This window comes from Diadema setosum, chromosome 15 (assembly GCF_964275005.1).
Source record: "Diadema setosum chromosome 15, eeDiaSeto1, whole genome shotgun sequence".
NCBI classification, from domain to species: Eukaryota; Metazoa; Echinodermata; class Echinoidea; order Diadematoida; family Diadematidae; genus Diadema; species Diadema setosum.
Window position 1 is genome coordinate 21879767 of NC_092699.1, and position 23180 is coordinate 21902946.

General features: G+C 39.2%; 1 protein-coding gene across 2 annotated transcripts in view; it reads left to right on the top strand.

The window, feature by feature from the left end:
• Positions 1-23180, top strand: part of LOC140238416 (GMP synthase [glutamine-hydrolyzing]-like) — a 104012-nt gene that overhangs the window by 20543 nt on the left and 60289 nt on the right. For both annotated transcript variants that reach the window (XM_072318322.1, XM_072318321.1), the window contains exons 2-8: positions 5129-5220; positions 8341-8455; positions 9681-9778; positions 19136-19239; positions 19743-19936; positions 21022-21075; positions 22401-22512. In XM_072318322.1, the coding sequence (XP_072174423.1) occupies positions 5129-5220; positions 8341-8455; positions 9681-9778; positions 19136-19239; positions 19743-19936; positions 21022-21075; positions 22401-22512 (769 nt within the window). The remainder of the gene's footprint in view (positions 1-5128; positions 5221-8340; positions 8456-9680; positions 9779-19135; positions 19240-19742; positions 19937-21021; positions 21076-22400; positions 22513-23180) is intronic.

The following is a 23180-nucleotide window of genomic DNA, read 5'->3' on the forward strand; positions in this document are numbered from 1 at the left end:
GAGAAAACTTTGAATCCATTTCAGATTTTTCCCCCTGATACCATAGTAGTCCAGTTTACGTAAAAGCCGCTCATGTCCAACCTTGTCAAAAGCTTTTGGAAAATCCATGACTATAACATCCGTTTGACGCCCTGCATCCAAGTTCCTATGTAAATCGCTTGTGAAACCAAGTAATTGTTGTTCACATGACATGTTCTTACGGAAGCCATATTGCAGGGGGAAAATGGTGTTATTTTCGTCCCCGTGCTTCATAATTTTGCTGGCTGAAACGTGCTCCATTAGTTTACAGCAAATACATGTCAGCGAAATGGGGCGGTAGTTTACAGGAGTAGATCGCTTACCTTTCTTATAGACTGGTACAACATTTGCTTCATGCCAATCATTTGGTATTTCACTTAATTCATACGACAACCGGAATATATTGCAAAGAATTGGAGCCAGAATTTTTGCCAGCTGCTTCAAGACTCGTGGAGTTATACCATCCGGTCCAGGGGCCTTGCATGTCTTCAAACCACAAAGCAACTTCTCTACACCCTTTGATGTAAACAAAATATCCTCCATTTCTTCAAAGTCTGAGGTTTCCGGTAGTAAGTCATTCGGTATGGGAGTTTCCTTGGTGAAAACACTTTTGAACTGTTGGTTCAATGCTTCAGCTTTTGCAACTGGATCAGTAATCGTAATACTATCACTTTTCAGTTCTCTTATTCCTGTATTATCAGTCCTGTTGTGTTTGATGAAGCCCCAAAATCTCTTCATACTCTCAAATTCTGTGGTATCTTCATCGATAGAAAAAAGAGATTCCACATAATTCCAATAAGCCCTCCTTAGCTCCTGTTGCAGTGATTTCTTAACTGCTTTCAACTCTTCCTCCAATTGAAAAGGGACTACCCCGTGGTGTCTCAATTTCATGTTCCGACTTTTTTTGTTCAACCTATCTCTCCTTTTGATCAACCTTTTAATCTTGTTTGAAATCCAAGGTATGTCATTCTTTTTGGATGTCATCTTATGTGGAACAAACTCTGTCATTCCCTTCTCTATTCCATTCTTGAACATAACCCATGCCTCATTCACTGAGCAAAAGTCAAGCTTATCTTCAATTTCCTTGCCTACACCTTGCATGAAATCAGCAAATTTCTCCCAATCCGCTTTGCTGTAGATGTTGATTTTCCTTCTTACTAGCTTCTGGCGAGTTGGACAACCAGCAATCGTGAGAATTGGGCAATCATGATCTGAAATGCCTGGTACAACTGAGACATCAGTGACTAACGTTGGATTATTTACTAGGAATAGATCGAGGACGTTTTCTTTCCTGGTTGTTTCCGTAACTACCTGCGTTAACCCATGGTCATCAAGCATAGAACCAAAAGCATGATGAAGCACTGGGTGATGACATGCTTTAACCTGTCTTGTTTCCCAATCCCATCCAGGTAGGTTAAAATCACCTCCTATGACTACCATATGATCGCGATTCAATTTACACAGGGATCGTTGAAGCTCTGCAAGACTCTCTTCGTCATTTTCATGAGGCCTGTAGTACGCAGCTATATGTAGAGTCTTAGATCCCGCCATATTTAATTTACACCAGAGAATTTCACAATCTGTTTCAAGTTCGATTTCTCTTGTAGCTAGAAGTTCTCTCTTAGTGGCAATAAGCACTCCACCATGAGGGTCATTAGGTCTATCTCTTCTCTCAATATGATACTGATCAGTTGGGAATACCTCATTATTATTGACTGATGACGATAGCCATGATTCAGTACCAATGACAACTTCTGGATCATGTGTTTGCGTCAGGAGATGGAAAGACTGTTTTTTGGCGCGAATACTTTGGCAGTTGACATTGAGGATCTTAATGGATCGGAAGTTAGACTTCCTAGGTCTTACAACTTTTCTACTGGGTAAAGACATATGAAGTGGTGAACCAATATCACTCTGTGTGAATGACATATTATTGACATCATCTGCATTTTCTTCCTCCTCTTCTGAGCCCGAGTCGAGAGCATCAAAAGTGTTATCCTCAGACGAAAATCCCAAGATATCGCTACCAATCCCTGACGTCATACTCATTCCAATGTTATGCATTCCGCACTTATTGCAAATCCATATAACGGAGCTATTCCCTAAATCTATATATTCATGGTAGTTTAGATTAATGCAATGCGGATGAAACCATAACTGGCAATTTCCCTCACACTGGATACCTCCTGTTTTCCCTGTAATTCCTTTTCCACATACGCCACATACATCTTTAACTTTCCCCATAACTGCTAGTCTAGATATGAGTAGGCCTATAGAATTCTACATGAAGAGAATATGGAAAGATCTTACTTGATGCAAAAAATACGAGAAATAATACATTGCACTATGAGCCCCCACAGACTGGCAAATAACTTGTTTTTTAAGCTTATATTTATATCAATTCAAAACCGCTCTAGAACTGTGGTGATTACTAACTTGAGAACAGGACAGAGATTGCATAAAAAGATAGATACTGGTGCAAACAAATGTCGCCTGAGGTTGGTACATTGTACATTGTATGTTTGTACTGATATTTTGGTGCATTGAATGTATTGAGTCTATATTAAACTACAATGTACAACTTATGAATATTTTCTCACTCAACATTGTGCAGTTTCATAATACCTGATGACATTTTGATATCAGATTTGTAAGGAAATGCCCATTAAAATGCTTTTATCTGCCCATTTGTTGGTAATGCTTTTGTCATTATGTGGTCAAGATACAGGGTAGTGTGCATTGAAACTATTTCTACACTTCCTGTGTCACTGAAGTGGTGAATTCAAGTGATGGGTATCCAAATCAAATGCTTGTATAGCAAACCAATATACATTGTACAATGTACCAGTATGCTGCCCTTACGCAGCTTGTCCATGCATACACTTTTTAATCTGAAATAATGCAGTTGATACATATCATAAAATCGCATCAAGGAGTGTTTCACATAAAGCCTTCATAAAACCTCCCAATTGCCCACACTGATATTTGGCAATTGGAACAGAAAAAGTCATTTTTTAATTCTATATAGCATGTACATCATATGAAATTCCTGGTGGCCTTCAAAGTAAATGTTGATGTCGAGCTTTGTTGTATGTATGTATGTATGTGACATGCATATGCTCATGTAATACTGTAAACGCAGAAATTTTCGTTGTACATTAATTTTCATGTATTTAGCACTACTTCTGGCGAGTGCAAATTCTAAAATCCACAAACATAGCTCCTCACTTTTCTCTGCACATTTTGAATGGGTGGATAATTGTGCACTGTGAATACTGGTATGTGTCTGAGCCACTCATCGCAAAAAATTGGTCACACAAAAGGGCTTTTCACACTTGGGTTTCTTAACCCCGGACTTTCTCTGACCCAGGACTATCGTTAGTCCCGTACCAATTTTTCAGCTTTTTACACTCGCCAATTAGTCCCGTACTATCTCTTGTCCGGGGCTAAGGAGAAAACTGACTTTTTTACACTCGTATTTCTTAGCCCCGGACTTTCCAAACCACATGAATATTCATAATTACGCTGTGTACTGTACACGTACACGCACGCACCGGCAGCACTTGATTACCTCGTTTCTGATTGGTCAGTGAGGGTCGGACTTCGTCTCCGTCGCTTAGCCCAGGATTATTTTTTCGTTCTGTTTACACTCACTTGCTTGGCACCGCAATTGCGGTGCTAACCCCTGCTATTTTGCAGGGCCAGATAGTACCGTACTATCGGTGGGGCTAGCCCACTTTGGCAAAAACGAGTGTAAACAGAAAGTGGGCTAAGGATAGTCCCGTACCAACGGTGGGGCTAAGGCCCCCCCTTAGCCCCACCGTTGGTCCGGGGCTAAGCAAAAATTTACAAGTGTAAAAAGCCCTAAAGATATCAGTGTTTACAGTATGTAAGGGATACTTGCAAGTGTCATGCTGTGCAGCGAACTATTACTGTTCTGAAGGCTGACAGCATGTCTATGAATGTAACTGGAGTGTAGGGTAAATTCCCCAAATTCCTCTTATTCTTTGTGTTTCTCAGTACCAACAATAGTGGTTGTAACAATGGACATAGAATGTCTGTTGAGGAGGAGAGAGTTTAAGGTCAATGTAATTTAAATTCGTGTTCAAATCAGGATGTTTGGAAAGGTTTTATTAACATGATCATACAGCGTATATACATGCCTACAGGCTACTGGTATTTGTTACAGAACCACGTCTGAAGTTTATGGCTGAATTTACCTTTCACTCTGTTTCATTGGACTAAAGGATAATAAAAATTTCAAAGATTGTTAAACTCCAAGGGTTCACATCATCAGCAGTGAATGGATGATAGGTTATATTCCTGCTGGCATGTATTCATCAACAACTTAAAGGACAAGTTCACCTTCATTAACATAAGGATTGAGAGAATGTAGCAATATTAGTAGAACACATCATTGAAAGTTTGAGGAAAATCGGACAATCCGTTCAAAAGTTATGAATTTTTGAAGTTTTTGTGCAGTCACCGCTGGATGAGAAGACTTCTGCAGTGTATGATGTCACATGCGTACAACAATATAAGGAAAATGTAAAGAGAATTTCACAAAATTTCTTCTTTTGAAAAAAAAGTACACACTCCCTTGACTTGTTACTGACATGTGTTATGGGTAATATTATTCCCATTGCCTTTAGAAAGAGGCAAGTAAAGTGCTCCTTTATTATGCGAAAAAAAGTGAAAATATGTTGAATTTTCTTTACATTTTCTTTATACTGTTGTACTCATGACATCACGAGCCCTAGTAGTCTCCTCATCCGGCGGTTCCAACACAAAAATGTTAAAAATTCATAACTTTTGCATCGATTGTCCAATTTTCCTCAAACTTTCACTGATTTGTTCTACTATCCTTATGTTTATGAAGGTGAACTTGTCCTTTAATGTTACTTAAGATGCTGCTAACTCAGTTTAAGTGTGAGTAACCTACTTGGTAAATCAACAGTCATTCACAAATCTACTGAGTTTCTTCTGGTTCCATGGATGTTGACTTACATGTACATGAGATTTACTCTACATGTTAAGATCGTCTTGTACACTTATCTGATCATACTTGCTTGGTGATACCTGTTTGTTTCTTTTCTACCTCATTATGCAGGTGATTGACAGAAAAGTGAGGGAGCTGTGCATCAATTCAGAAATCCTTCCTCTTGAAACTCCAGCATTTATCCTTAAGGAGAAGCAATTCAAGTAAGTAATAATTGCTCGGATTTAGGCAAAATATTGTGTATTAACATTGCAATTTGTCATATTTGTCACAACTTGTCATATGCCTCCTAAACTTAAAGTTGGAAGGGGTAGCAGTATGTTAGTGAGTTGTTACTGGAATGAGTGTCCATGTTTTTAATCAAAGCCAAACCTAAAAAGTCATCTGTCACACTTTTAACGAAACTGCCATTGAAGAGATGTAGAGGGTGTAATTAACTGCCTGTTTGGGGACACTGTGATAAAGGCCACTGTTAAGAGTCCAGGTGCAAGTACTCAAATAATACTGGGCTCTGAGCAATAATTTCAGCATTTGGCATTGAATTAATATTAAACTTGATTCATGCAGGAGTAGACATTTTGTGCCAGAGCAAGTCACATTGCTTGCATAGCTGCCAAGTCTTTCTGATTCTGCAGTTCAGGCTTCCTGAAAACATCAATATCTCATCTTGTATCTATAGATAAAAAGAAAAATGTATAACAAGAGAAGCACTCTGAGAGCGCAAACCTCTGTCAAGCATCTCATTTCCATCACTGATCTTGTTCTTGTAGAGATATAGGTGATTTCCACCCATACTTATGCATGCTGAAAATCGCCCAATTTTCCAATTTAGAAGCCTTTTGTTACATCATCAACTTATAGCTGTGTGGCACCTCGCCCTAGCAGAAACGAGAGCACACACTTTAGTGGGCATACATGTATTTATATCCATATGCAAAGCTCAAAAAATGTGCAGCTGGAACTCCCAAGTTCATTACCGCTACCTGCCAAAAATATAAAAAATCCTTCATAAAATTCGTAAAAAATCCCAGATCACTACCAAATTTTAATTGTCTGTTCCTTTTGTCATTCTGAACCTTTCCTGTATTAAAGTTTCATCCAAATACATTCACAACTTTTTGAGTTATATTGCACACAGACAATCAAACAAACAAACCAGTGCCGATATAAACATAACCTCCTTCCTTGGCGGGAGGGGTAAAAATCTCCTTGATGAGGAACTACTTTGCTGATTGAGTTGCATGTCTTAGAAAAGAATACAGTGTATATACATATGTATCCCCATAGTTACTCTTTGGGATCTCCCTGAGTTTTAAATGGATGAATGTTGATAGCCCTGCACTAGATGATTTTTGGCATTCAAATGAAAGCCAGGGTCAAAGTTCAATGAGATTTTATGAAATATGAAATATTTGACATCTAAGCAAAGTTAAAAATTGAAGTACTACCTCAGGGTAAGTCACTTGTTCATTGCTTAGTGCGTATGAATAGAGAGAGAGTTCTCTATCAATAAAGAGCTGTTAATAACGAAGTCACTGGAAATTATCCAGAAAATCGGAAACATTTTGAGTTACGCGCAACCTTTGTTATCGCTTGGTCCTTTAAATATTCACATTCTATCTGGGGAGAAATGCCTTTAGTCTGTATTTCTACACAGTAATGTGTATTTGCAATGTGTTTGCTATCCTGCCAAGACAAGATGTCAATTCACTGCAATTTTTTTATTTTTTTTATTTTTTTTTAGTTACACATTATCATGATATCTGTAAGGATTAACTTCTGCTACTAATGGACATTGAGAGTTATTTTTGCCTTACATTGAAATCTGTCATATATTGCTTTTTCAAGCACAAGTAGTCTTTGGTCTTCTAGAAGATCACAAAGTTATCTTGTGAGTCCTCCACAATGGGAAATCAGTCCTGTCAGACATTCATCACATAGCTGCCTTACCAAAGAGAACCAAACATTCCCCCTACAGAGCAATATCCCTGACTTGTTACAATGAAGCAGTGTTTGCACCAAAGCAGTGTAGCAAGAGATACGCATGCGCAGGCACAAGCTCTGCCATGAGCCTGCCACAATGGCACAAGGCAACACTGGACATATGTGACCCGCTGCACCAAAAGGGTCCAAAAGTCGGGGGAGGACAATTTTCTGAAAATGACATAACATTATTCCCTTACTCTTCCACTTTAATGTCATATGGTAACATATGACTCATAAAAATACTTGGTTGCGGAGATATCAATGATTTTATTAGCGAATATCGAGTGGTTTAAAAAGTCAGCGTTTCGAGAAAACCGCCTTCAAAGTTTTCCTTACGACGCTGTCTTGATCAAAGAGAAGCAAGAGAGTTTTCACCGTTTGACAATAGAAGGTACGCTCCTAGCAACCTCTGCGATGTTCATTCAAGCTTTGCGCCAGCGGTCTACGCATGACCAATCAGTAACCAGGATGCCACGCACTGACCAATGAGATCACTCCCTCGTTGCTAGGGTCGGAGTCTAGCTGCGGCGTTAAATCAAAATCTTCGGACACGTTTCTGTTCCGTTGAAAGTCAGAAAATCATGGCCCAGAAAAATGCTATTTTCTTGCCTTTCTTTTGATCATTTAGCTTCGAAATTTCGGCAGATAATAGAAAATACATTAGACTACAAAATTATGTCAAAAAAGAAATCCAAACGTTTTGACGGATTTTGATAATCTGACTTCAAACTCGATTTTCTCGGCTCACCTGTCAGCAACTTTAGGATCCTTTTGTTGTAGCGGGTGACATATCTACATGTATAAAAGCATCACCTTTTAAAATGGGAATGCTGATAAAGTTGGGGAAGAGGAAAGCCCCCAATTTGCAGAGCAGACACTTTGATGACAAGATTCACTTGTCCTGGATTCATGGCTCTCATAGTAGATTTTAAATCACACCATTTATCAGTGCTGGTATTATTGTGATAGATATAGGTGTAGTATAGATTGATCTTACATCTTACAGCCTTACAGAGTGGACCGTAAGTGATAGGATGGTGTTAAGAGCTTTGCATCCGGTCTCATCTCATTTCTACCAAGTGGATTTACAGAAGAAATATTCTTGTTCTTTCTGTTCGTGTAGAGAACTATACGTGAATATGCATTATGAGTCATTGCGAGTCTACACAATGAATATCAGTGATGTTCTAATTGAATGAACTGACAAAATAATATGGAGAAACCGTGATTGCCTTAGGTCTATTGTGGTTCCATGTTGCCAGACAGTGTGTGGCTCTCAAACTAAACCTTTCTCATCATACAACTCAACACGATGTACCCATACCTTTGCCACACAGAGCCATCATTATATCAGGCGGTCCCAATAGTGTGTATGCTGAAGATGCGCCAACATATGATCCTACTATCTTCCAATGTGGGCTTCCAGTTCTGGGAATATGCTATGGAATGCAGGTAGGATTTCAGCAAAGACTCTTTTTCATTCTTTAGTTTATTTGTGTGTGTGTGTGTACATGTGTTTTCACAGCTAAATATCAACACATGGGCATCACACGAATACATATCCTGTACAGTACAAGGGTAGTTCACATGATAAAATACCAGGAGCGTGATACACTGTTTTGATACCCACAGTTTGGAATCCATTGTGTCATTGACATCCTGTTCGTAGACCGGTATGGACAATTGTGTGAATGGTCACCATCTGTAATGTAGATATGCTGGTATTCATTTCAAATTGCACACAAAGTGAGAGTGCTTCTTCTTCTAGTTACCATTATTCAGTGTGTATATTGTACACCAAGTGTAGGCAGCCAACTATGATTACCGTGGTATTTGAGGTATTGATGACAACATAGTATGAAGTGGCAACTGATACAGAGTGATGTTTTCATTTGCAGATGTCAGTTCAAGTCCAGTGACTTCAATTCAGACCTGACATATTGATAATCTTATTTATGCTTTAGTGCAGCAACCAGTATGTCTCATACAGAATGAAGTACTGGTACATGATTTCTTTTTTCCATCATGTCAGCAGCTAATACCAGATGTAAAAGAATCTATTAAGTCTGTGTAATCCACAGTTAAGAATCACTCAACAATTCATCTGTAGCTAAAATGACACAAAACTGCATGAATTTTCTGATCTGAAGACTGTTCACTTTTCTAAACCTTACAAAGCTTTCAAACAAGTATGATTTACCACTTTTTGTGAGTACAATCTACTTGTACATGTATGGAAGCTGGCTCCCCTCTCCCCCCAAAAAGGGGGAAAAGTGCAGTTTTTAGGGAATGAAATGTACACGTGTAGTCATACTCATGTTTGGTTTTAAAACAAAATAGGTTAAATTCAGAATGCCATGATTTGATTTTCTCAGTATTTTCTTATAATTTGAAATTCAGATGGGATTGTTCCACTTCGAATACATGAGCAAATATCAAATCCCCCCCCCCCCCCCCATCCAAGTCAGTTTAGGTATCCAGTTTTTGTGGTTTTTATGTCTGATTTTATTAGGGCAGCATTATGATGGGTCAGCCAGCCTGTCAGGTTACCACAGTTTTAATCAAAGTAATCCATGGACTAGGAGTCCATTAACCACTTTATGTATCCATGACTCCATCCGTCAGTCCAATCACGATTTTAACCAAAGTCTCTCTCCCCTGGCTTTGTCCATGTCAGATGATGAACAAGGAGTTTGGAGGAACCGTTCACAAGAAGGACACGAGAGAAGACGGCCAGTTCACAATCCAAGTCGACCCAACGATAACACTCTTCAGGTTTGGTCTTGCCATTTCAATTCAATTCCATGCCTTGCTCAAATTTTACTCTAAATCAGAATACAGAGCACAAGTTTCAATTTAAGTCAAATGTAGTATGTATCATGATCTAGAAGTGTAGTGTTACAAGACACCAATGTGTTAGTATAAGGAAAATGTGTTGCCATGGTAACCACTCATTTTTGTATCAAAATAAACCATTCAAGCTATGAAGGTCAAATTTGGTGTGTATGATGGTCTTTAAAGGGAATGCAAACCCAAAGAGCAATGTGGGTTGAGTGAAAGCAGCGACATTAGTAGAACACATCAGTGAAAGTTTGAGGAAAATCGGGCAATCGATGCAAAAGTTATGAATTTTCAGAGTTTTGGTGTTGGAACTGCTGGGTAAGGAGACTACTAGAGGTTATGACGTATGAGTGGACTACAATATAAAGAAAATATAAAGGGAATTGAATAAATATTCATTTTTCATGAAAATTACACATTCCATCAACTGGATACTGACATATGTTAGGGGTAGCAATTATTCCCCCTGCTTTCTGAAAGCAGTTAGTCAAGTACTCTTTCATTTTGGTAGAAAAGTAAATTTTTGTGGAATTCCTTTTATATTTTCTTTGTAAAGTTGTCCACTCATACGTCATAACCTCAAGTAGCCTCTTCATCCAGCGGTTCCAACACCAAAACTTTAAAAATTCATAACTTTTGCATCGATTGTCCGATTTTCCTCAAACTTTCATAGATGTGTTCTACTAATGTTAAAGGTAGGGAATCCCATTTGCACGCCTTAAAATGAAGAGTTGTATAAATACAGTGGTATGTTGAAGAGAGTATCATTTTAGAAACTCCCATAAAGTATTGAAAGTGGAAGGTAACATTTAGTACATTTTTTTGACCATTAGATTTTGAATTGAATTGTTTTCGGGGCTCACCATAAATTCCAGTACATTACTAGGCTACCTTTGCAGACCCATGTACTGCATGTGTGTCCATCATGTATATTTTGTGAAGAAAGTTCATCAACACTTACAAACATTTCTATATACATTCTTGCCACACACTCTATATGTTATTACATCAGCTCTTGTACTTTTAGATTTGTGTTTATAGATCACAAATAGAGAAGAATGCAACAAAAAGGCTTAAGTGTGGCTGACACACAGAACTACTGAGTAGTTGAGTTTTGTGCATTATTCAAATTTTAGATAACTGTTGACTTCCAAATTTCTAAGCAGTGGCCTAAGCAAGTCCCCTGAGGTTCATATTTAATGTTTTGCTGCATTTTGGGAGGTCTGTAAAAGGTATCCCCTACCTTTAATGCTTTTACTCAATCCATATTGCTCTTTAAGTTTGCATTCCCTTTAAGTGTAGTTATGCAAAATGTCCCTTGTGTTTGTATCAGACAATGCGTTGCCATGGTAACCACACGTTTTACCCAAACCTTGTGGAACTCAGTATCAACTCTGTAATTGTACAGTAAACTAAAATTATTCTGTTTCCAATTCGACAAGTGCACAAACTTGGTATTAACGTCATTGCCCTCATGACATCACATACTATAAAAGCAACATTGGGGGCGGGGGTATTAATCACCTTCAGTGATAATTCTAGTTTTTTTTTGGCCGACTGAGTGTATGAGGATAAAGTGACCAAATATATAGCTAATGAATATGAGAGGTAACTCCTTAGTGTCACAAATGTACACACAAGTAGTTATGTGCATGTATCAAGGCTGTATGCATGGTTGTTTAATGTGTATGTACACAGGGTGACCAGATTAATGGAGAACATTCTATATGATTTAGATATAGTACATACAGGCTGACCAGATCAGTGGAGAATTTTCTATGTGGTATATAATGTAGCTACAGTACATGTATGCATGTAACAGGAAATACATTACAGCTCACTCAATCTAGAATGATTTTGCCCATTCCAGAATATTCTAGGAAGTGCTGGCTGAGTGAGGCACTGCCCTTGTAGCCCAATGTGATTGGTAGTTAATTTTGGCAATGATGTTATGCACATAGTTAGGCAGTGAGTCATCCAGGATTCCTGGAATTTGGACTTGCTAGTATGTTCAGGTATGTGGCCCCAGGTTTGAGAAAATTACAGAATGTACTAGAAAGGGGTGAATGGATATATAAGCTGGAGAAATTCTGCAGTAGGCAGAGTACCCAACACCTCTGCTCTGAGAGTTACGTCACTTCTGGCTCTGAAGCGACTTGTTATAGTCAGTCCTGTGTTACCTGCTGACCTGCTATACAAACGGTGTTTGTGGAGATAAGGCCTGGGAGACATTTTGCCTGCAGAGAATTAATTTGCCTACATTGGAGATAGACTCCATGTTTTAGTGTCAACGGACATTGTTACGGCAAAACTGTGACGGGCTGGATTCCTTGCTGGACATTATAAAGTGAATCATCATTCAACGCATCAATTGGACGTGGTCGTCACAACGTTTGGATTCTGCGCGTTTCGCCGTGAACATATATCGTGGACTTTACCCCGGATTTATAAAGTGGATTATTGCAACCAGTGCCTTTGGAATTACGTTGGAGGAATCATTCATCAGTGCGTCAAGGATCACTCATCTGTGCATCGAACATCGTATCTGGACACTGTCAAAGGATTACTTGCTTTCAAATTTGGCTGTAAGTGATTTCACTACCGATTTATAATTGTTTTATTGATCATTATTGTACTGATGTGAAAACCGATTACGAGTCTGTACCCACAATATCACTGTTAATAAACCGCCTGAACATTAGTTGATTGTTTCTTTTGTGCGATCATTCTCAGAGTGATTTTGGTCGTAACAAAATTGGGGGCTTGTCCGGGAAGTGAATTTAAAGCCAAAACTTAGAATTTGGAACGTTCTGGAATCCAGAATATTGGTACATACAAAATACCAGTGAGTTGATTGTTCAATTGTACATTGTGTGTAATACATGTGACAATGTCAATCAGTACAATGGATGTTCAGGCATTTGTTCAGAGGACAGATTTGTCCCTCAAAGATTTGCAAAGGTTACGCAAATGTGATTTGACTGCTATTGCACAGCATTTGAATGTAGATGTTCCACAAGGTGTAAGAAAGGCAGAGATTCTTGACTTAGTAGCTGGTCACATGGAGCTCAAAGAAGAAATTGACACTCCAGATCAAGCTCAAATGTCAGATCAAACACGGCTTGAGCTTGCTAAATTGGAAATCAAGGATAGAGAAAGAGCAAGGGAACTAGAACTGGAAAAAGAGAATCTTAGAAATAGAAAGAGATCAAAGGGCTAGAGAAATGGAATTAAGAGAAAAGGAACTGGAAATTAAGAAATTTGAAGTGGAGCAACAAGTGAAATTGCGTGAGATGGAAATTGCTCATGCACAGACTGTTGGAAATCGTGAAAGGGCTCCCTCTGAATTTGATTTGGCCAAGAACATTCGATTGGTGCCAAAGTTTGAAGAAAACAGAGTTGATGCATATTTTGTGTCATTTGAGAAGGTGGCTAACAGTTTGAACTGGCCACAGGAATTTTGGCCCTTGCTCCTTCAAAGTGTGTTTGTCGGCAAAGCTGCCGATGTGTACTCATCTCTCTCTGAAGAGCAATCACGTGACTATGCTACAGTCAAGAAAGCAGTGTTGAATGCATATGAGTTGGTGCCAGAGGCATACAGACACAAGTTCAGAAATTCGTACCGCAAACCAGGCCAGACACATGTTGAGTTTGCTCGTGAAAAAGAAATGATGTTTGATAGGTGGTACAGGTCCCTGAAAGTGGATCAGGATTTTGATAACCTACGTGAGGTTGTTCTCTTGGAAGAATTCAAAAAGAGTGTTGCTTTCAGTGTGAGGTCGCATTTGGATGATCACAAAGTGACAAGTTTGCATAAAGCAGCCTTGATGAGTATGAGCTGACCCACAGAAATGACAACAGACCACCTTTCAGGAATTTCTCTGGAAATAAGAGAGACAAAAATCAGTCGAGCAATCCAAAGAATGCTGGTTCTGAAAAAAGCACGAGTTCTGAAACTTCATCGGCACCAAAGCCTCAATCTGACAAAGGGTCCAGTACAAGTGCAAATGTCATCAAATGTTTTCACTGTAACAAGACAGGGCATGTAAAGTCACAGTGTTGGAAGTTGCAAAACAAAACAAAGAAGGACATGGGATTTGTCATGTCAAAAAGTGTCCTACCCGAAAACAGTGTCCCGTTCAGTGAAACACAGGCCATTGAAAGTCGATCTCCCAAATTCAAAGATAGGCTGAAGCAGGTGGATGAGAGCTATCGTAGCTTTTTGTTTGATGGTGAGGTGACCCCATGTGCTTCTGGTAAGGCAGGTAAACCAGTAGTCATCCTGCGGGATACGGGGGCCTCTCAGTCATTGATGGTGGATGGTGGTATGACTTTTCCACCAGATAGTGCAGTGAATGCAAAAGTCTTGATTCAAACTGTTGATGGCAGTTATATGTCAGTACCACTGTATAGAGTGGATTTGAAGTGTGACCTAGTTTCTGGTCCTGTCACTGTTGGAGTTGTTCCTGAGTTGCCCATGGTAGGCATTGACTTCCTGTTGGGGAATGACTTGGCTGGGGACAAGGTGGTTGCGTCTCCAGTTGTTTCGGATAAACCAGTGGTGGTTGCTGAAACTGAGCAGTTGCAGGAGGAGTTTCCTGGGATTTTCCCAGATTGTGTTGTGACTAGGTCTCAGGCTCGTAGAGCTGTTCAAGATGAGGCGGATTCTGTTGATGTGGAGGAGAGTTCCGGTGTTTGGTTGGCAGAAACCTTTTTCAAGGATTTGAATGATGGGGTTGCTGTATTAGGCTCCGAGGCTAACAGTGATGGGCTGTTTAGCAAGTCTTCCTTGGTTGAAGCACAGCAGGCAGACTCTGAGTTGAAAGGCTTGTCTCAGACGGCGTGTTCTGAGGCTGAGGCTGAAAAGGTCCCTGAGTGCTATTATGTCAAAGATGGCATTTTGATGAGGAAGTGGAGACCTCCCCATAGGCCAGCTGATGAGGATTGGACAGTGGTCCGTCAAGTTGTTGTCCCTCCCTGTTACCGCGGTGAGATCTTGAGGATTGCTCACGAGTTACCTGTTGGCGGCCATTTAGGCGTCAGAAAGACAAAAGATCGGATCATGAGGCATTTCTATTGGCCAGGGTTGAATGTGGATGTGGCTGAGTTTTGCAAGACTTGTCACACATGTCAGGTGGCTGGTAAACCACAGCATTCAGTGAAGCCAGCGCCATTGATTCCGATACCTGCGTTTGAAGAACCATTCAGTCGGGTTTTAGTTGACTGTGTTGGACCTTTGCCTAGGACTAGGTCGGGTCATAAGTACCTCTTGACAATCATGGATATGTCTACACGGTTTCCAGAGGCTATCCCATTGAGAAATATCACTGCTAAGACCGTGGTAGACGCTCTAGTGCAGTTTTTCACTAGGTATGGGTTGCCCAAGGAAGTGCAGTCTGACCAAGGGTCAAATTTCATGTCAGGCATATTTCAAGAGGTGATATATCGTTTGGGTGTGAAGCAGCTGAAGTCGTCAGCTTATCATCCCCAATCCCAAGGTGCGTTGGAGCGCTACCACCAGACCCTAAAGACAATGATTAGGGCATTTTGTGAGGAGTATCCCGTGGATTGGGATAAGGGCATCCCTTTCCTGCTGTTCGCAACAAGGGACTCCCCAAATGAGTCGACGGGTTTCAGCCCATTTGAGTTTGGTGTACGGTCACGAAGTTAGGGGCCCATTGAAGCTCATCAAAGAGAAGTTCATGACTGAGGATGATGAGGTCCACCTACTTGACTATGTGTCAAAGTTTCGTGAAAGGCTTTCAAAGGCTTGTGAGGTAGCTAGGGAACACTTGAAAGTGTCACAAGATTCAATGAAGAGAAAGGCAGACAAAAATGCCAAAGCCCGAACCTTCAAACCAAGTAACAAAGTTCTTGTACTGCTGCCCATACAAGGTGAACCACTGAAAGCCAAGTTCAGTGGCCCATACTGTGTCAAAAGGAAACTCAATGATGTGAACTATGTGATCAGTACGCCAGACAGATGCAAAGAACAGAGAATGTGTCATGTCAACATGTTGAAAGAATGCTATGACCGAAAGTCAGTTGGTGTGACATAGATAGTGGATAGCACAGTAGAAGTTAAGGGTGAAAAGTTTTCACCGCATATCACTTACAGTGTATGTGTTTAGCATATCCATTAATATATGCAAAACAGTTTGACATGATTGTATAAGCTTCGAGAATCCAAGCAATATCAATGTAAATGGTATCCATGAAAAGAGAACATGGAATTAATGCAGCTATTCAAAAGGCATGTGATAGTATGTGATTGTTGTTGCTTGATTTGGATGTTACCTCACATTCGTTATAAATGATAATGAGAAATTGTGAAGGTAAAAGAAACCCTTGCTACGGCAAGGCTTTCTTTTTCCCATGGGGGATGGTGTCACAAATGTACACACAAGTAGTTATGTACATGTATCAAGGCTGTATGCATGGTTGTTTAATGTGTATGTACACAGGGTGACCAGATTAATGGAGAACATTCTATATGATTTAGATATAGTACATACAGGCTGACCAGATCAGTGGAGAATTTTCTATGTGGTATATAATGTAGCTACAGTACATGTATGCATGTAACAGGAAATACATTACAGCTCACTCAATCTAGAATGATTTTGCCCATTCCAGAATATTCTAGGAAGTGCTGGCTGAGTGAGGCACTGCCCTTGTAGCCCAATGTGATTGGTAGTTAATTTTGGCAATGATGTTATGCACATAGTTAGGCAGTGAGTCATCCAGGATTCCTGGAATTTGGACTTGCTAGTATGTTCAGGTATGTGGCCCCAGGTTTGAGAAAATTACAGAATGTACTAGAAAGGGGTGAATGGATAGTATATAAGCTGGAGAAATTCTGCAGTAGGCAGAGTACCCAACACCTCTGCTCTGAGAGTTACGTCACTTCTGGCTCTGAAGCGACTTGTTATAGTCAGTCCTGTGTTACCTGCTGACCTGCTATACAAACGGTGTTTGTGGAGATAAGGCCTGGGAGACATTTTGCCTGTAGAGAATTAATTTGCCTACATTGGAGATAGACTCCATGTTTTAGTGTCAACGGACATTGTTACGGCAAAGCTGTGACGGGCTGGATTCCTTGCTGGACATTATAAAGTGAATCATCATTCAACGCATCAATTGGACGTGGTCGTCACAACGTTTGGATTCTGCGCGTTTCGCCGTGAACATATATCGTGGACTTTACCCCGGATTTATAAAGTGGATTATTGCAACCAGTGCCTTTGGAATTACGTTGGAGGAATCATTCATTGGTGCGTCAAGGATCACTCATCTGTGCATCGAACATCGTATCTGGACACTGTCAAAGGATTACTTGCTTTCAAATTGGCTGTAAGTGATTTCACTACCGATTTATAATTGTTTTATTGATCATTATTGTACTGATGTGAAAACCGATTACGAGTCTGTACCCACAATATCACTGTTAATAAACCGCCTGAACATTAGTTGATTGTTTCTTTTGTGCGATCATTCTCAGAGTGATTTTGGTCGTAACATTAGCCAAAAGAAATTTTAAATGTTGAAGGTTTTTTACAGAACATTAAAGGACAAGTTCATCTTCATAGACATGTGGATTGAGTGAATGCAGCAATATTAGTAGAACACATCAGTGAGAGTTTGAGGAAAATCAGACAATCTGTTCAAAAGTTATAAATTTTTGATGTTTCTGCTGTCTCATTGCTGGATGAGAAGACTACTACAGCTTCATGTGTAGAATGATATAAAGAAAAATCAACATAATTTTACTTATCTGTACTGGAAGATGGTAGTAAAATTATGCAGTTGAAATCTTGGAACTTTGTGACCTTCAGTAGATGTTATGCATGATAATTGTTCATGTTAGGAAATTTTAGTGCCGCATGTGTACATGTCCTGATGTTATGAACAAATTACACTGGCAGTATGTAATGGCCGCAGTGTTGTTGCTATTGTTACCATTATTGTTAACCCGTTGAGGACGAGTCCCGAGTATACTCGGGCAGGTGTCTATGGGAAATGCATGTTGTAGCAAAATCAAACCGTCCTCAACAGGTTAATATTATTGTTGTTGTTGTTGTTGTTATTACTATATATTATCGTTGTTATTATTATTATTATTATTATTATTATTATTATTCCCCGGGGATATGGTTAACAATTTTACATTGCCAATTTTACAGTGAGAAATGGTAATACTGCTTCTATTATCATGACATATGTACAATTGCAATGAGTTTCCTTTTCTTGGAGTTGTATGTCACCTTGCAAGTGCAAGCAAGTGTACATACCCATGAATAGTAGTAAACTGGAATTGTTATCATAGCTCTGATAAAAGTTCCTGCAGACATCATCAATGTAGCCATGCAAATGTGCCAACTCTTGATGTGGATGCATAGGTGTCATCATTTTACTAAGTGTGCAGTATCCCAACAGAATGTATCTCCACCACAAAGCTGTTGACAATCTGTCCTTTCAAGCACTTGTATCTACCCCAGGCAACTATTCCACCAGTACGTAGTGCAGTTGTATGGAAACATTCAGTCTGGCCATCTGTCAAAATACCCAGCCATCTATTCAGCCCAGATTATGTTGAATTAAGGGCTTTTTACACTTGTGTTTCTTAACCCCGGACTTTCTCTGACCCAGGACTATCGTTAGTCCCGTACCAATTTTTTCAGCTTTTTACACTCGCCAATTAGTCCCGTACTATCTCTTGTCCGGGGTTAAGGAGAAAACTGACCTTTTTACACTCGTCTTTCTTAGCCCCGGACTTTCCAAACCACATGAATATTCATAATTACGCTGTGTACTGTACACGTACACGCACGCACCGGCAGCACTTGATTACCTCGTTTCTGATTGGTCAGTGAGGGTCGCACTTCGTCTCCGTCGCTTAGCCCAGGATTATTTTTTCGTTCTGTTTACACTCACTTGCTTGGCACCGCAATTGCGGTGCTAGCACCGCAATTGCGGTGCTAACCCCTGCTATTTTGCAGGGCCAGATAGTACCGTACTATCGGTGGGGCTAGCCCACTTTGGCAAAAACGAGTGTAAACAGAAAGTGGGCTAAGGATAGTCCCGTACTATCGGTGGGGCTAAGGCCCCCCCTTAGCCCCACCGATAGTCCGGGGCTAAGCAAAAATTTACAAGTGTAAAAAGCCCTTTAGGGGCCCTTGATATTCAAACAGAAGTCCTGTGTTATTGATATTGTTGATTGATGCATGAGATATTTGAACTCTTTATTTCATGTTATTGATGTATTTATTGTATTTGGTCTTCTTTATGCAGAGGTTTAGAGAAACAGCAGAGTGTATTGTTGACACATGGAGACAGTATGGACAAGCTAGCAAGAGGGTTTGTGGTTGCTGCTACCTCAGGGAATATTGTTGCGGGTAAGTGAGTACTAATAATAAAGTATGTATTCACATGATATATCAATCTGAAAGTAGTGAAATTTGTGTTTATTTACACATGGAACAATGCCATGAACATTTTGTTGTATCTACGTATTGTCGTGCCTTCTTCTATTGGGCTTGAAAGCTTGATGTAAGATAAAATTTGACTATTGAAATTACTGTTGCACCATATATGTTGCTGTTATTTTAGTGAAGTTTGCAAGTTTATTGAGATTTATGGAAATCAAAGCTGAAAAGATACCATCCCCAGTATATAAAGGCAATGTATGTGGGCTTTGTCTACACAGAGCATGAGCATGGATAGCAGTCAGCAGGGGTAGCACATTAATGCTTGTCATTGTTCTTGATGTGAAATATTAACCAATTGCCAGTTTGTCTTACAAAAACTGTGAGGGAAAAATTACATGGCGTATATAAAGTATGATGCAAAGTATAGTATGATACAAGGTATGATCCCTCCTCATCCCATACCACTGCAGCCATTGCTAACGAGAAGAAGAGACTTTACGGGGTCCAGTTCCACCCAGAGGTGGATCTCTCGGAAAATGGCCAGCGGATGCTGCAGAACTTTCTGTTTGAGATTGCGGGTTGCTCCGGCAACTACACCATGGTGAGCCGTGAGGATGCGTGCATCAGGGAGATCAAGAAAACCGTCGGCAGTAATAAAGTCCTGGTGAGCCAAGACACAGATTCTATATCCATTCCGCTGAATATGAAATGAGACTGAATGTAGTAGAGAATAGTTTTAAAGTGTTTCTCCAAAGCAGGGCTCAGCTTTTCATTCAGTCCTTAAAACAGGTTTATAAGAAAGTCTGTAGCATTAGTATATTTTGTTTTGTTTTGAGGTTGTTTTTTGTTTTTATTTTTGTTTTTTGTTTTTATTTTTGTTTTTTGTTTTTTGATGTATGGGACTTTAGTTTTATGGATAGGGCATGATCCATCTATGATTCTTCAAAAGGTAACTTCATGTATTCTCTATTTTTGCTTGACTCATTTTTAGCAGTGATGATGCCATGAAAAGCTAGAAAAGCAGTCGGGAGAGCGTAGACCTCCGCCAAGCAGTTCATTTCCACCCATGCACGCATGCCGAAAATAGCCGTTATTTCCCAATGATAAAGAAACCTCTCTGTTGTGTCTCAGATAGAGTCTACCTCATCAGTGGTTTACTGCATGCTGCGCTCCTGGATCGTGTGCTCAGTGCACACCTCAAATGTGCACAGCTTCAACTCCCTTGTTCGTTTGCCCTATTTGCCAACATAATCCTTTAAAAAATTTTAATAAGTATCGTTGATCTAGGCTGTTATCGGGATCACTGCCAAAATGTAATCATCTGTTTCTTATGTCATTATCAACTTTTCATGTAAGTTTGATCCAGAACTGTTCACAGCTTTTTGAGTTGTTTTGCAAATAGACAGACAAACAAACAACCCAATGCCAACAAAAACATACCCACCTTGGCCGAGGAAATAAATATTTTCTGCTGTCATTTTCATGTGCACATTCACATAGAAAAATATTAATATTCTTGCTTGTAGTGAGATACTCTACTACTAATTGCTCTTATGATGTTTTGTTGTTTGTTTGTTTTTTTTCAAAGAAGATGTGCTCTAATGTTGCCATTTTTTTCCATCCATTTCAACATATGATAAACGAATGACAAATGACAATTTCAAATTTCTTTTTCCTCGAGCTATATTTTCATCGTTCTTAGCAATGACATTTGTTGAGTGTTTGTTATTTTCTGCATCACTTTGGCAGGTTTTAGTCAGTGGAGGTGTTGATTCTACAGTGTGTGCTGCTCTTCTCCGCAAGGTATGTTAACATCACTCGGCTTTCCCACTTAGACTTGACATGTTTAATGTGCTTTGATTTGCAACATCAGGAAAAATCTGTTTTTCACATTTTGGTTTTCTTTTAGATATGTCATGAAATGGTCAGCATCAATTCAAATATTTACTGACCAGTTGTGCAAGGTTTGAAAATACATGCATTTAAGTATCATGCTCATGTTTTGTGTTACAGTGGAATGGCTGCAGAGTTTGCACATCAAATGGAAAGATAAACTTAACACCTAAATTGCCCCTGTTAGACTAAAAATGAGCACTGTTGACTTTGTGAGTTTTCTTCAATTTATCTCCCTCTACAAATGTTTCTTTTTTTCTGACATGTTTGTTGAATTATAGATCAGCAGTTGTGATCTTACAAATTTCATATGTAGAGGGAGACAAATTGAAGAAAATTCACGCCTCAACCTCCACCCCTCTGATTAATATTCTCTTGCTTTCAGTGAGCACTGTTCTTCATGACTGACTGTGTTTAGTCGTAGCAACGACCAATGGAGATGTTATAATCATAATGATTGTGGGAATGTAGTTTTTGCTGTTGAAATTTATTTATTTTTTTTCAATATAAGGGGTAAAGGATAGTCCAATGCTGCAGCTTTTTCTTCTGTGAAAAATAATGTTCAAAATCACCTTTGAATTCTTCTGACTTTTCATAGTGAGTTTATCTGGAATATTGTGTATTCTTTCCAAAAGTGTTACATCAGGGCAGTTGAAAGACCATTGAAGGCATTGTGTAGCAATATTTCCCACTTGTAAGAATTTGAACTGTGTGGTTCATCATGCGAGTAGTGTCTGTGATATTGTGTAGAAATGAAACTGTTATACATTGTTGTAGATGAATATTATAAAATTCTTTTAAAAAGTTCAAATCTGTAAATGACTGAATTTAGCATAGTCATTTTATCTGAAGACAGTAGTGTTAAACACTAAACATTTTAGCAATGGTGTGCACTGTCATGGGGATGTCTGTTTAAAAATATCTTGATAGTGATAGCGTAACTTTCAAAACTTTTCTGTGCTTTTTATAATGCTTCATCATAAACTTTACCATCATCTGACAGCTCAGCCAGTTCAGCAATGTTTGAAAAGGAGATTCTGCCATGTAAGACGTTGTTGTACGATGATCTTGATGGTGTAATACATCAACCACACAAGTCAATATACTTAGATTTTAAATTCATTTTTGATTGATTCATTTATTTGAAATCACTCTTGCTATAAATGTCCATGTGCCTATTGTAGGATGATTATCTGTTAACCTTCTAACAACCTGCTGATGCTTGAATATTGCAGGCGCTACGTGCAGACCAAGTGGTGGCGCTGCACATAGACAATGGGTTCATGCGGCGGAATGAGAGTCAACTTGTGGAGGAATCTCTCAGCAGACTAGGCTTGAAGCTCAAAGGTTAGAAATGACAAATAATGTGCAGTGTGTCTCTATACCTCCCCCATCTCAATTGTAGAAATATGGATTAATGATAAATTTATATTACACATTTTCTATAGGGATATACTCTGCTGGGTATAACAGTATAGTGGAAAGAAAGGTGAGAGCAGCTACCTGGTAGTTACAGCACAAATTTAAGTTAGATCAGGAAATTTAACAATACAGTGGAAATACTGGAAAAAGAAACTGGTAATATCTTAAATCATAACAAATAGGAGTTATCTAGGTAGGAGAGCACATGATTGCAACACTTTACAGGGCTCTTGTTGTTTAATTCAATTTGTATGTTTCATCTTCATGTTTATAAACATATTGGTAAAGTCATTGCAAGAGCAGTAGAAAATGGCATTTTACAGCAGATAACCATTATGGAGCATAGCCCATGTAGATATTAGCTCTATCAAACCCCTGATCATCTTGTGCATGTAAGTTTAATGTTAATCAATAGAGCCAATAATTTAGACAAAATTTTGTTTGAGGAGTCTACCTGGAACTTCATGCAAAGGTCCTGCAGAGCTGTCTTCGAATAAGACATTACTACAGTGCATAGCACAATCATTCACATGTACATCTGGCTCATGATAAAGCATACACTTATGATATAATCACAGAGCATCAATGTCCTC